This window comes from Saccopteryx leptura, chromosome 2, assembly GCF_036850995.1.
Source record: "Saccopteryx leptura isolate mSacLep1 chromosome 2, mSacLep1_pri_phased_curated, whole genome shotgun sequence".
In the NCBI taxonomy this organism is placed as follows: domain Eukaryota; kingdom Metazoa; phylum Chordata; class Mammalia; order Chiroptera; family Emballonuridae; genus Saccopteryx; species Saccopteryx leptura.
The window spans coordinates 315,479,842-315,495,077 of NC_089504.1; the positions used below are offsets into that span (position 1 = coordinate 315,479,842).

Below are 15,236 nucleotides of genomic sequence, written 5' to 3' on the forward strand. Positions count from 1 at the left end.
TACACTTCAATGCCCGGACTTGTTCATATATTTACATAAGAGATACCACCTGGACCTGGACGTCACTGTATCCATCTGCAAGTCCACATGGGAATTTCCGTAGTCTTGAATTCTACCATGAAAATAGTTTTGAGCAAAGCAGTTAAGCCCTAGAAAGGTTGCAAGAAGACGCGTGTTCCATCCGTTTGAAAGTCACTTCTCTCTGCTTTGGAAGCTGGCCTGGCAGGAACTTGGTCACTGATGGCTGTTCCTGTCACACACAGCTGGGCAGGAAGGGCGAAGGGGAGAGAATTATCTGTCACTGATAACCTAGCATCCCAAGTCAAAATCCTAAACTATGGCCCCAGCACTCGACTCCTATGGTTCACCATTGCTGTCTCCCTGGAGCCGACATCCATCGGACGCCCAGCCAGAGAGAGCAGGTGGGGACCCACAGGTGCTGTCCCAGACCGAACCTTTCAGAGGACAGCAGACACTTCTCACTGACACTCGGGGTCCCCAAGTGCTCTCCTGGGTGAAGGCACTGTCGTACTTGCTAACAAATCTGATAGGTCGCCAGCCCTCATTACTTAGCTCACTGGATGTCATCTCTGCCCAAGAGAAGTTGGCGAGGGCTCCAAGCAGGGCACGGTCTTGCTAACATGCGTTAGGCTCAGAGTCAACCAGCGCCAATCCCGGCCAGGTTCCAGAACCCAGTGAATCCGCTTTGATCCGGGGGCTCTGCTAGGAACGCCCCCAGGGGACTCCTCAGAGGAAGCAGCATCTCTGTCCCGAACAATTCCTCTCTCTCTGGGCAACAAACGCTACTCTTTAAAGATACCCAAATTATTCCAAGAGGATGGTTAGCCCTTAAAGGAGACTGAACTGGAAAATGAATCCAGCTGCTAGCTCCAGGCCCAGCATTGCCCGCAGGTCTCTCCCAACCCACCTAAGAGGGGGGACTCTCGAGAACGAGAAGCATTACACGGAGGGGCCGCCATTAACTTCAAGGGACGTTTCAAGGCTCCGCGCTACACCTTGTTTCCGGCGGACGGATCCGCGGCCTCTCCCTGTCAACTAGTCCTTAAGAAAGCTTGTACTTGGGGTCGGAAGCATCCTCTTGTCCCACCTTTAGGTTTCTGCTCACGGGGAGACACAGGTTTGTCCTAATATACAGGAAGATGGATCTGATCCCAAAACTGGACCGTAAAACTGATGACAACTTCAGAAAGGCGTGTGGTCTGGCTCCCGCCACAGGAGACACAGCTGTCCGAGGCCACCCGGGAAGACAGCCAGTCTCACTCTTGAAGATGTAGGGGACGCAGACCATACACTCTTCCTGAACAGGCTGCCCCGGAGTTTCCAAAGCTCAGCCCACCCCTAGGGACACCTGGCCTCTGCCACACCTCAAGCCACTCAGCAGGGAGGCGAGAGCCATCAGCATTGGCAGGAACGCCGGCGACCACACCAGACAGCGGCTCTGGGAGGACGTTGTGCACCCCAGCGTCCCACCGAAGCAGGACACCAGACTGCAGAGGCCTTGTCTCACCCCTCCCGGGCAAGGGAAGAACAGATTGCAAAAGTTACATTTGTTGGGAAGTAAAAACGGTGTTCCTTCATGTTGACTTAATTAAAAAAAAAAAAAAAAGCCCTGTGGGGCCTGGGCTGAAGTCCCGCGTGACAGCAGCTCCCGGTCGGGCCCTCTCCCTACGGGCAGCAGGGGTTGTCGATGACCAGCATGACGTCGATGCCGTAGGCCTCCAGCAGGTCCATGAGGAAGCTGCGGTCTCCCTGGGGGTCCAGGCCCATGCCCCGCGCATGCTCCGCCGTCAGAGTTTTGTCCTGACTGGCGGACACCTCCAGCAAGGTCTGGAATATCCGGTTGTTTTGCTCCAGGAAAAACCTGCGTTCACGAGACAAAGACACAGGAGAGGGAGGGCAGCTCAGCCAGCAGTCCACACACGGTGAACCAAGTAACTCTATTCTGCTTAACATGCCTTTAAGTGGTTTCAAAATCAGAAACCTCTATAAAAAAAAAAAAAAGAAGAAACTGGGATAAAAGTTCAACAAAAGGGTTAGTAAAGTGCTACTAAGATCTGCAAAGAAACCCCTGGCGTTCATCGCGGTGTGATGAGCGTAATCTCTGAGCCACAAACTTAATTCCCCGCTGAGAGGGGGCTAGAGGTTAAAACCCAGCCTGGGGAGAAGCCCCCAGGCCCTGTGTTCCTCCCACTCTGCTTAGTCACAGGGGGAAGTTATAACAAAACAACTGATAATGCAGTTCTGAGGTCAAGACCTCGAGTGAGAAAGTGAACTAACTGCACCTCCCTGTGGGGTAGTCAGAGCAGCCGCAGGTGAAGGGCTTCTGAACTGACGGCAGCCCCAGAGCCACCACAGGCCACACCAGGCCGACAGGGACCGTCCTCACGTAACGGTGGCACTCAGAGGAGCTAGAGCAGCATGGGGACCCTTGGAAGCCAGCAGGCCCCTGGAAGTGAAGGGCACAGGGACAAGGCCAAGCGGCAGGCACCACTGCTGCCACAGCTCCCATCTCCCTGGGGTGTTTGTTTTTCTACGGTTACTGTTTTAAAAATTATGCAGAGAGCATGATCTAAATGTCACCGATGTCTCGGGCACGGGTACGGCATGGATATAGGAACCAGGTTCACAACAGGCCTGAAGTGTTTAGACTTTTCCGCTGGGTCCCACGGGGCTCCAGGCTCACAAAGGTACCTAGTGCCCAAGGAAGCTCCGGAGGCCCAGGGATTTCAGGTACGGCACAAGGTGTCACACCTGGAGGAGACTGCGGGCCCTTTGCCGAACCCCCTGATACTTGCCTATCTGAACAGCTTCACAAGCGTGCATCAGAATGGACTTTCTTAGAATCACAGCACTGTGCATTGTTGCAAAATCAACATGAAGTTCTCAACATCAAAGCCAGAAAGGGTTCTAAATACAAGCACTGTTCCCCGCGTCCTCCCAGGACAGGGGGTTGGAAGGAAGCGCAAACAGGAAGCCGCTGTATTCTCTTCTCACCCCTGAGCACTATTTCAACAGCTGCACGTGAACTGAACCAATGCTCAGGGCTCCCATCCTGAGCACCAACAGATCTGGAGGACAGATTTTATTCAGTGTGAGAGTTCAGCTTTCAGATTATCCCATAATACTCAGTGGAAGGAACTGCTATATTCAAAGGAAGCTGTGGCTGACAAGTCCCTGCTTCCTCAGGGACAGAGCTTCTATGCTGTGGACATCTGGACGCAACTGCCTGACAGAAACACAAACCCCAGGACCCCCACTGTGTCTTATGACCTTCACCTGCTTCTTTCTTTAACTCCTCTGGGTCCCCACCAATGGCATTTCAGGGTTCAGGGCTGCCTGTAGGGAGCCCAGCTCTAAATGCCCACTGTGAACCTGACAACTTGTGTGTGTGTGTGAGGGGGCACAACGCAGGCCTGACCAGCCCAGTGACCGAGAGTCAGGCCGAGGGAGGGTCTGAGCGCCAGCTGCTAACTGGGTGGTGACCGCAGGCAGTCACACCCACGCCTGCAGCTCCCTCAGCAAAGGGCAGCCCTGACTTCCACTGAGCCCCGCCCACGTTTCTTACGCAGCCAGGATACCCGCCCTTTGAAATGCCGGAGTAACTTCGTTTTCCTGCCCCTGGAAGGCAGAGCTGCCCACACCCGAGCACTGGACTGCGGTGTGATGTGGCAGGGACCATCGTGGAGGCCCCCCAGCCCAGGAGACTTACAGCACAAAGAGGTCCTCTTCGCACGGGCTGTAGTCCTCCTCCACCTCCTGGGAGTACAGCAGCGTCTGCCTGTGGTGGAGGGTCACCGTCAGACTCTGCATGGGCCACCGCCTCCCAGAAAGGAGGGTGACCCAGAGTAATCGTGTCCCCCTCCCACCCCCAGTCCAAAGGCAGGGAAAAAGGACTACAGGAGGCGAGGCACAAGACTCTCTTCCCTGGGCTCGCAGACTTCCAGGTCTGCCAGAGCCGCTACCCTGTGTATCCACCACCCTACCGGGGACAACATGTGGGGGCCCTGCTTCTTCACCTGCAAGCTTCCCTCCACCCATCGCCCAGGAGCGGGCCAGCTGGCAGAAATGTGCCGTGAGGGGAGGGGTATGCAGGATGGGCTCCACAGAGACCCGGCTCGGGTGCCCACCCCTGGGACACCTCTCCAAGGGAGCGCACGCTACCTCTGCTCGTTCAGCCGCCGGTACTTCTCGCGGTCTGCGCTGTTGATCTTCAGCAGGGGCTGCAGGTGGTCGTGGTGCGTCTTTACGTTCTGGTTGTCTACATAGACATCGTACAGCTCCCGCTTCTCCTCGAAAATCTTCTCCGTGGTACCTGCGGGGCCCCAGGTCAGAGGGGAGGTGGGAGGCTGTCCCTGAAGGGCACCAGCCCGACTCTGCCCGGGGAAACAGGGAGCCCGGGACCAGAAGGAAAAGGGGACTGGGGGGTTGGGGGACTGCTGAAGGCCCTCAGGGGAGGGACATGGGCAGGGGGCAGGGAGGGCCCCGTACTCACAGGCCACATAGGACACCTCTACCTCCAGGCTCTCGATGTCAGCCACGTTCACGTAGAAGAAAGGCTTGGACTCGGGCACGGTGCCCCCAATGCCGGGCAGGGAGACGTTGGCCAGGCAGCAGCAGCAGTACACTGCAGGGACGGGGCAGTAAGGCGGGAGTCTGCCCCTCCTAGCCCCCCTCCTGCCGAGCCTGCTGTCCATCTCTGAGCAGTCAGCCTCCACGGGCACTGCCGAGGGCCCTGCTGTGCTGTCCCAGTACCTGAGGGACCAGGGGGTCCTGCCTTCTGAGGCGGTGGGGGGAGCCCTTTCGGTACCCCAGCAGAGCCTGACCTCACGGCCACACCAGCGCCGTCTTACCCAATCTCAGTCTTCCCCACACTGCGCTTGCTCATGGTTTGGCACTATTGACCTTCTTGAAACTCTCACTGTTGTAGCCCTTCCATCTTCTGGTTCCCTCCCCTCCTGGTCTCCTGTCTTCCACTTTTGTCCTCCAGCTCCTGTGCCTGCCTCGTCGTCACCGGCTCTCCTCCCCTCCCTGCTCTCCCCACGGGAGGCCATCCATCCCACGGTTACCAGCAAGGGTATGTGCATGAGGTGCTCTCAACTTGATCTCTGGCCTCACTTTCCCCCGGGGTCCTGACCCAATGATACCAGTGCCCAGACACCTCGAGAACATTTCACATCTTACCATGTCCAGAGTTAACTCCTACACCACCTGCTCCTCCCCGGTCTCCATCTGGTGGTCCCACTGTCCGTCATCCTAGACTCCTCCTCCATTACCACCTCACACATGCCAGGACCCTACCACCCACCCACCCACACACCGAATGCTGTCCAGCCTATCGCTTAAACATATCTCGACACCATGTTCTTGGCTCTAATAAAGACTGGATTTATTGGGGTGACACTGGTTAATAAAAGTATATAGGTTTCAGGGGTACAGTTCTATACCATATCCTCTGTATATTGTAGTTCACGCCCCAGGTCGAGTCTCCCATCACCATTTATCCCCCTTCACCTTCTTCTATCCACCCCCCGCCCCCAGTCCCCTTTCCCTCTGGTAGTCACCATACTGTTTGTCTGGATCTATGAGGTGTTTTTTCTTTGTTTAATCCCTTCCCCTTTTTTCACCCACCCTCGCTGTTGGGCAGATAAAATGTATTATGCTCACTTTGTTAAAGATAACACGAGGAGGCAGTCGCCCAGGTGATATTAATGTGTGTTGGAGATCGTTATAACCTGGGGCTTGGTTTTGGGATTAAACCTTTCCCACCCTTTTTTCTGTAGGGCGGTACAATCCTATCATGCCTCAGAGAAGTGACTTTGTATTAGAGACTTCCCTATTATGTATATTGGATTAAGGGTTTGGATTTCTACACTATAAAGGGAGGCAGAACGGGACTCGGCTCTTGGTTCCTGAGGTTAGCATGAGAGAGCGGAGAGAGTAGAGCCAGCAGCTAAAGGAGGCCACGTGGAGGAGGCCAGGAGAAGCAGCCAAGATGGCGGAGTGCTGAGTGAGATGCCAGTTTGTGTAGAGTTTGTATCTGGGATAAGGAAGGAAATGGGGAACTGAGGAGAATAAGGTTGGTGAGCTAGAAACCTTTGATTCTAGGAAACTCGGATAAGTCAGTGGCTTTGTGAGCACTGAGTGTGACTGGGTTTTGGAGTCCAGTGTGTATTTTTACTTGCCCGCCGGGTGCATGGTAGGATTAAAGGTTATGGCCCATCAGTTTTTGGCTCCGCTGTTTCTTTACCGACTGTCCGAATAAAATGGGAACCTGCATGTGAATGGCCACGATGGCGGCTCCTGGCCTTACATTTGGCGTAGTCTGTGGCAGGATTCGATACAGATCGGCAAGGAGCCTTTGAGCGGTGGAGTAGAGGACTGCCTAGTGTTATGGTTCCCCTTGGCTGTCCTTTTGGGGATTGTAGGCTGGCTGACTTTTACAGCCATGTGTGAGGAAACTAAGAGCTCTGTGGAAGAGGCTGCCCAGGACCTGCAATCCGAGCAGCGGAAGGAGATGGAGCAAACGCAGGAGAAACCGATGCTGACCCTGGAGCTGGAGGAAATGCTGGAGGAGGAGGCCAACCAGGTGTTCGAGATTCGCCTGGAAATGGAGCAAACGCTGGAGGAGGATTCAGAGGTTCGTGAGTTGCAGCTTGCCCTGGATGTTGCGGAGAGCCAGCAGCGGCAGGAGGCCGCGGCTGGGGCTGAGGCTGAGGCTGAGGCTGAAGCTGAAGCTGAGGCCGGGTCCGGAGCTGCAAGGTCTGTGGAGCAGAAGGCGGCGGCAGACGGAGGCTCGAGCCCGGCAGCCGGAGCTGGTGTTTTCAGTCCCTCTTTGGAGGATGAGGAGAATTGGACTGGAGTTGCAATCCGCAGTCTCCAGAAGGTGAAAGCGCAGCTGGAAGGAGCACCTACTTCGGCCCTGGTAGGTCTGCGATTTTGGGAAATATGGCTGGACATGCTTTCCGGAGCAGAGATGGAAATGCTGACTGCCATTGCCACGTGCCCCTCTTTGGGACAGTGTGAAACCTGCCAGGACGGCAGGAATGAGGGGGGTGGCTGATGACTCACGTGCGTGGACTGATTTCCTGGACTACGACCAGAGTGGGCATTGGCTCCTTTGTTGGATGGACTTACGGATTATGTATTTTGGACAATGTGAAATACCCTGATGGGGGTGGGGGGTGGCTTTGCTGGAAGCGCTCCCCTGCCCCGGGAAGCTTTTCCCATGGCTAGGAAGAAGGCCGAGGACATTTTGCGCTTTGGGCAAAGTGCTCAGAGACTGGTGAAGTGTACCTTTGTAATTGTTGAAACTGTATGATTTTTGCTATTGTAATCTGTGTAATGTTCTAATTTCCTTGCACAGGAATGCTGGTGATGTAAATTGTGGGTAGTAAAGTGAGCATAGGGGTGGATTGTTGGGCGGATAAAATGTATTATGCTCACTTTGTTAAAGATAACACGAGGAGGCAGTCGCCCAGGTGATATTAATGTGTGTTGGAGATCGTTGTAACCTGGGGCTTGGTTTTGGGATTAAGCCTTTCCCACCCTTTTTGCTGTAGGGCGGTACAATCCTATCATGCCTCAGAGAAGTGACTTTGTATTAGAGACTTCCCTATTATGTATATTGGATTAAGGGTTTGGATTTCTACACTATAAAAGGGAGGCAGAACGGGACTCGGCTCTTGGTTCCTGAGGTTAGCATGAGAGAGCGGAGAGAGTAGAGCCAGCAGCTAAAGGAGGCCACGTGGAGGAGGCCAGGAGAAGCAGCCAAGATGGCGGAGTGCTGAGTGAGATGCCAGTTTGTGTAGAGTTTGTATCTGGGATAAGGAAGGAAATGGGGAACTGAGGAGAATAAGGTTGGTGAGCTAGAAACCTTTGATTCTAGGAAACTCGGATAAGTCAGTGGCTTTGTGAGCACTGAGTGTGACTGGGTTTTGGAGCCCAGTGTGTATTTTTACTTGCCCGCCGGGTGCAAGGTAGGATTAAAGGTTATGGCCCATCAGTTTTTGGCTCCGCTGTTTCTTTACCGACTGTCCGAATAAAATGGGAACCTGCATGTGAATGGCCACGATGGCGGCTCCTGGCCTTACACTCGCCCACATCCCCTTCCCCTTGGACAGCTGTCTCTCTATGAGTCTGTTTCTGTTTTGTTAGTTTATATTGTTGATTAGAGTCCACATGTCACTGAAATCATATGGTACTTGTCTTTCTCTAACTGTACCATTTCACTTAGCCTAATCCTCTCCAGGTCCCTCCATGCTGTCCCAAAAGGTAAGATTTCCTTCCTCTTTTGTGGCCGAGGAGCATTCCATTGTGTAAATATACCACAGCGTTTTATCCACTCATCTTCTCAGCACTGGGGCTGCTTCCGTAGTAAATACAACACCAAGGAAACAAACAATCCAATAACGAAATGGGCAAAGGACCTGAATAATACAGACCAGACCCTTATCTGTCACCAGACTACTGGTACGTCACCCAGTCCATCTTCAGCATAGCCACCAGAGTCCACATGCTAAAATATAAATCCAACCACGTCACTTCCAGGCCTAAAACCCAGGACACCCCCTTGACATGACCCTAACTCCTCTGAACTTGATCAACCACAGAAAGACTCAGCAGCTTCTGCCCCGGGGGACTCGGGAAGAGCCCCTGACTTTGACCCCTTATTACCTCTATAGCACACGACGCCCACAGGAGGGGGAGAAAATATCAAAATGCGCTTTCGAAGTAAGGCGAATTTCCAAAGGATGAGGATCTGTTCTCCAAAGAACTTAATGAACTGGGACATGCAGCCGGCAGGGTGTGTGATCTGAAAACATTTAAAAAGGAAGGAGCGAGGGGAGAACACCTTGTTAGAAATGTCGCTGCAAAAATATTCAATACAGGTGTGTGTGAACCACCCCCCTACACCCCCCCCAAAAAAAACCCAAAGTACAACCAAACAGATGCAGGGATATTTCCCCCTTTCAAAGTCTCCTCTTTAAATTAGATTTCTATAATTCAACAGCTCCCCTGACACTAAAGTTTGAGTTCAAGGGTCATTAACTACTTCACTCAGGAGACAGAGGTGCCGAGGAAATAGGATTGAACGTAACTTCTTAAAGTCAGAAGTAAAAATGTCCTTGAAGGGACAGCACGCCTCAGTGACGACATTCAACTCACATTACTGAGCCCTGGAAGGGATAAAATGGTGAACAAACAGTCCCAGGCGAGCCTGACCAGGCGGTGGTGCAGTGGATAGAGCGTCAGACTGGGATGTGGAAGACCCAGGTTCAAGACCCCAAGGTCGCTGGCTCGAGCAAGGGGTTACTCGGTCCGCTGAAGACCCATGGTCAGGGCACATATGGGAGGGCAATCAGTGAACAACTAAGGTGTCGCAATGCGCAACGAAAAACTAATGATTGATGCTTCTCATCTCTCCGTTCCTGTCTGTCTATCCCTCACTCTGACTCTCTGTCTCTGTAAAAAAAAAAAAAAAAAAATGTTCAAACAGTCCCAGGCGAGACTAGTTACTGTGCAGAATGAGGTGTCTGCACAGGGACCAGGAGGAAGACCCACAGGGCCTGCTGCTGAACAGCCCACTGCTCTTTAACTCCAACCGTCCCTCCTCTTGTGCTAAACACAGGAACCTGTCAACTCAGTCAGCAAGGTACGGAGGCCCTCAGTCCAACAGCCCTCGAGGAACTCCATGCTCCCAACAACCACATGAGCTTGGAAGTGGATACATTTCCCCAGATGAGACCTCGACCCTGGCTGACACCTTGACTGTGGCCTTGTGAGAGACTATGAAATAGAAGACTCAGCTAAGCCATGCCTGATTCCTGCCCCACAGAAACTGTGAGATAATAAATATGTATTGATTTAAACCATTAATTTGAGAGCCCAGTCTGGAGTCAGCATCCCTCACTTTCTGCCTAGCCAAACACTTCAGGGATCACCTCCTCTTCCAAGAAGCCTTCTCAGATTTCTACTTTAATCTCATGACCTAATTTCTCTACCCGGGAGCCCAAGTTTTCCACTGAAGTATCTTCTGATCATCTACAAGGAAGGGTTTGGAAAGAAGGAGCCTCAAGTTCATACTCATCTTTGATCCCTCTTAATACCTAACACTTGGCCAGGTGCTGTTAACTGTAAACAAATATATTCTAGTACAAGGGCAAAGTGCTTCAGAAAAAATACATAATAAGCAATATCCAAAGTATTGTAACTAAGAAATAACAGTTTAAACTTGCATCATTAGCTCAAATGTCTGACTTTAAAATATCGAAAGTGATCCACAGAACCAAACCCACCTCTCCCTCCAGGGAACCCTCTACAACTGGCCTGTCAATGGGGCGCTGCACAAGGATTAGGAAACGTCTAAAAAGCACATGGTTTAACATAACTTGCTTTACGTTTTAAAGGAACCACATGCTAAAGTCAGCATTCCTACTATATCAGAAGCAGACGTTGGGCATGAGCCCAAGACATGAATTCCTTACTAATTAGAAAAAGAACTAAGCACTTGGTAGACAGACACTAGCCCAGGACATGTGGGAGGACGCCGACCTCACCTTCATCTCGGGGTACATGTATCGGTGGATGGAAGGCAGCCAGTAGACGGGGGGCAGGCTGCCGCCCCTCCCGGGGCCAGCATGGAGCACCCCTTTCTTGTCCTCGTAGAAGGCAGCCAGGTGGGAGTAATGTCCCGGCGTCTCCAGCTGGTGCCTGCAAACACGCACGTGCACAGTGAGACGGAGACTGTGGCTGCCACAGCTCTCTGTCTCCACCCCGACATAGCCCCCTCCGCCTCCGCCCCAAGGCTGTATTACTTAGGGGCAACGACCCTGGAGGTTGCCTAGGACGTCTCCTGGGGAGTGACAGCAGACCCTTAGGAGAAGCCCCAACACGGGGTCTGAGGCTCCCCGATGGGCTGTGGGACACATTCCCCTTCTCACGGGAAACAGTCAGGATTAACAGACTGTGACTAATGCCCATTGTTCTTGAGCAAGGCATGCTGAGGATCCCAGCGCTCCCAGCACGCAGCGGTGGGCCGAGGGAAGGGTAACCTGCAGGACCACAGAGTCCCGCTTTGAGCTGCTCTTTGTGTAGAAATCACGCCTGCTTGCTGGCTTTGTTATTGGGAAAGAATAATAGGAAACTTCCCCCTGTGTCCTGAACAGCGGAAGCAATTATAGGATGCCACTAAGGGCTCAGAAGTTCTGCACCAAGTAATAAATAAGCAGCTCAGAGTCTCCTCTCTTCCCACCCCACCCCCCCCTTGCTTGGACGGCAGGGACTTGGCGGTGGGCAGCCCTGTCAGCTGACTCCCAAACCAGGAAGGCAGCAGAGAGGCCCTGCTGGACGATGGAGAATCCTGCCTTTAAGGCGGATGTAGGAGCACGGTGAGTGCTATTTGGCACCATGTTTAATGGGGGTGTTGGAGCCCTACGCCCCCCGATACCTCAGAACATGACCTCATTTGGGGATAGGGTCTTTACAGAGGTAATCAAGTTAAAATGAAGTACTTAAGGCAGCGGTTCTCAACCTGTGGGTCGCGACCCCGGCAGGGGTTGAACGACCAAAACACAGGGTTTGACCCCCGCCGGGGTCGCGACCCACAGGTTGAGAACCGCTGACTTAAGGTGAGTCCTAATCCAATATATCTGGTATCCTTATAAAAAGGGGACATTTGGATGCACACACACACACACACACACACACACACGAGGAGGACACCATGAGAGGACGAAGGCAGACATCAGGGTGATGATCTAGAAGCCGGGGAGGCCACGTTTGGCAGGCAACCAGGCAGGTCCTGTCTCCAGCCTCGGAGGGAGCCAGCCCTGCCAACGTCTACGTTTTGTTCCTGTGGCCACCAGAACGGTGAGAAATGCGTTACTGTTGTTCTGAGCCACCCGGCGTCTGGTACTTTATATCGGCATCCCTAGGAAACTAACACAGGGAGGAACAGAAAAGGCACTTAAACATTTTTAGGCCATTTCTGTTTTCTTGGTACCTACAGTTTCCATCTGCAACCAGAAAGAATCAAAGTCTAGCCTCACTGGGCAAGGGGAGGCTCCCCGGATTATGGCTGGCCCGGAACATCAAAGACTAACCATCTCCCCACATGGTCACTGCTGGCTCCCTGCAGACGCAGACACAAGCCACTCAGAGTCAAGATTCCCATCATCCAGCCAGCAGCCAGCTGCCTCCAGCCGTCTCCCCTGCAGAGTGACAGAGCTCCCAGAGTCAGGGCTACGGCTGCCCCTCCTCCACTGTGAGATTTCAAACCTGCTCTTTTCTCCCTCCTTACAATGCAGATGCTATGATTTAGGAGATACTGGTACCACCTCAATATTATTTTGAGAAGTAAAGGACCGTGTGTGGCATGCCATTCACGCGCAGGACCTTAGGGTTCTTCTTCCCAGCGGTCCCGCTGCATCTAGCCAGGTGCCCAGGCAGGGCTCAGGGAGGAGGAAATGGGGAAGATTCCGGGCAGGCCCTGGAGGAGACTGTCAGGCGATTTCCATTTTAAAAAGAAATAAAACAGCCATCAACTACATTCAACAAATGATTACTGCAATAAGTGGCTCTCCGAGTAACAGCTTTCTAATGTGGGGACTCCCATCCATTCTGTTTCAAGCTTCACACAAGGAGGCTGTGGGATGGGGATGACCCTGCAGAGAGTGCTTGTAGTTCCGCCAGAGCTTTCATCACAGTGGGAAGAATTACCACGTGGGATGGCGCCAGAAACAGAAAAGACCAGCGCCTGAAGCAGAAGCACGGCCCTGGGTGTTCTTGGAGAGGCATCTGCTGTGTGGCACGCACCCCGGTGGCCGATGGCTCCCTGGGACACCCGCTGGCAGCACCTGGCTGCCTCCCCATGCACGCACGTCTGGGAGCCACGTACCGAACCTGGTTCTCCAGGAAGTTCATGTAGCGGTAAAGCAGGGTGTAGGACGGAGACAGGATACCCACGGACTTCATGCGCGCCCCCCGCTCCAGCTCACTCTCCACAGGCATGTTGGCGAAGCAGGCCAGGCCGAAGAAGGGCCCCTTCCGGAAATAGCTAAAATGGACCAAACACGTAGTGGGGTTTGAAATCAGAGAGATTTTGTTTCATTTTGGGGTTTTTTCCCATTTGAGATACAGTCCCCAAGGAAAGAACAAATTGTGCCCAGAGCTCTCTGTGAGAAAGCCCAGCCCAAAAAAACCCCACTTTTTCAGACTCACAGGGGGGACAGTTAGCCTCAGCTGCCCAACCTCACAAATGAGACATGCACGGCTCAGAGAAGTGATGGAGCCCGCCAAGGGTCAGCTGGCTGGAGTCAGGACCAACCTCTGGCAAGCCTGCCCCCCAGCCGCCCATGGCCATGAGCACATCCCTTCTCCTCTCCCGTATAACAGCCAGTGCATTGATGGACGAACCAGTACAAACACTCATCTTTGGGCCCATCTAGAACCAGCGTTCTGCCTTATTAGCACAAAGTGTGTTGACAATGTCCTCACTTCCTGAGGCCCTGACGCTGCTAACGGAGCAATGGGATGGGAGCTGTGACACTTCCTTCCTCTTTCTCTCACCCTATCAGCCGTGGTTTCAGCCCAAGGAGGAGAGTAAATCTGCTACATTACCCTGACGTTCTCTCCCCCAAGAATCTTGATTACACAGGACTGTGGCCTTACCTTAAAGCTGGAATGTCAAGTTTTAGCACATGAGTATCTTCAGTTAACTGAAACTAAACAAAATTCCATGCTTTCATTAAAGCCAAACCTCAGGTGAGGTCCCATCATTTCTTAGAAAGGGAGAGAACTTCTGTGGAAGGAGTTCTTAACGTTTTTGGGCCATGACACCCATTAAGAACCTAATGTAGTTTTAGGGGCAAGATGGCGATGGAGTAGGCGGACATACCAACTTCCACCTCCCAGAACCAAAGTGTATTACAACTTAATTTTTAAGAACAATCATCTGCCTGACCAGGCAGTGGCGCAGTGGATAGAGTGTCAGACTCCGATGCGGAAGACCCAGGTTCGAGACCCCGAGGTCGCCAGCTTGAGCGTGGGCTCATCTGGTTTGAGCAAAAGCTTACCAGCTTGGACCCCAGGTCGCTGGCTCAAGCAAGGGTTTACTTGGTCCGCTGAAGGTCCACGGTCAAGGCACATATGAGAAAGCAATCAATGAACAACTAAGGTGTCGCAACGAAAAACTGATGATTGATGCTTCTCATCTCTCTCTGTTCCTGTCTGTCTGTCCCTATCTATCCCTCTCTCTGACTCTGTCTGTCTCTGTAAAACAAAAAAAGAAAAAAAAAAAGAAAGAACAATCATCTGGAAAAACCAACTTTGAACTAAACTAAGAGGACTCTTCAATCAAGGATCACTGAAGAAGCCACACTGAGACTGGTAGAAAAAGCGGAAACGTGGAGAGGGCTGCCCAGCTCCCCGGAGCAAACAGCAGCCCGGAGGGACTTGCACAGTGGGAAGTGAGTTTAGCGGAGAGAGGAGGGTCCTGGGCCCTAGGAATGAAGCCACAGCCTGCAGCCCCAGAGCCTAGAAGAAGCGTATGGACAGTATTTAGATGCAAAACAAGCCAGGATACTATTTGTGAGAAAGAGACAAATTTCTCAGACCCAGGATTCTTCTTAAAGGGACCATGCAGAAAATCTCTTTTACAACCATTCACCCGGAACTCTAGGGGACGGGAGAGATGAGAGGACCCGAGTAGCAGGAAGAGAGTATAATCTAGGAGGCACAGGGGGAAACACTTTGAGGGACAGCCACCCTAACCCCTGGGATGAGTCACTCCCCAAATCCAAAGTGAATATTTTTCCTGGAACCAGCAATACCAGCGAAGGGAAGCAGGTCACCAGCCAAACAGAAGCTCTCCTGCTGCACTCAGAGCAGAGTCGCTTAGAAGCAGGGCACCATCAGGGATACAGTATTGAGTGCTAAGTCTGAGCTGCATTGCCCCCCCCCACACACACACACACACTGTTGAGTGCTCCTGGGAGAGCAGGTGGCAGCGGGATGCAGAAGCACAGTCTGGTCGGCGAGGGCAGAATCTGGGGGCTGGCCGTGGAGGCAGCCTGAGCACGAGCGCAGTACTGCCCATGGGCAAAAGCCAGGACCAGCCGAGACCGGCGTGGGCACAGTCCCGCGGGGGGGGGGGGGAGGCTGAGGGTGGCCGCCATGGTGGAAGGGGCACACGAAAGTGGTCCGACCCACAGCTGCAG

General features: G+C 52.9%; 1 protein-coding gene across 2 annotated transcripts in view; it reads right to left on the reverse strand.

Moving 5' to 3' along the window:
* DENND11 (DENN domain containing 11) overlaps positions 1 to 15,236 on the reverse strand; it is a 32,401-nt gene continuing 17,165 nt past the window's right edge. The window contains exons 3-9 of one of the 2 annotated variants that reach the window (XM_066362897.1): positions 12,917 to 13,075; positions 10,578 to 10,731; positions 8,695 to 8,833; positions 4,514 to 4,645; positions 4,183 to 4,333; positions 3,731 to 3,799; positions 1 to 1,882 (exon numbers count right to left, since the gene is read on the reverse strand). In XM_066362897.1, coding sequence (XP_066218994.1) covers positions 1,687 to 1,882; positions 3,731 to 3,799; positions 4,183 to 4,333; positions 4,514 to 4,645; positions 8,695 to 8,833; positions 10,578 to 10,731; positions 12,917 to 13,075 — 1,000 coding nt within the window. In that variant the 3' untranslated portion in view covers positions 1 to 1,686. The remainder of the gene's footprint in view (positions 1,883 to 3,730; positions 3,800 to 4,182; positions 4,334 to 4,513; positions 4,646 to 8,694; positions 8,834 to 10,577; positions 10,732 to 12,916; positions 13,076 to 15,236) is intronic. The other variant, XM_066362898.1, reaches the window with a different exon arrangement.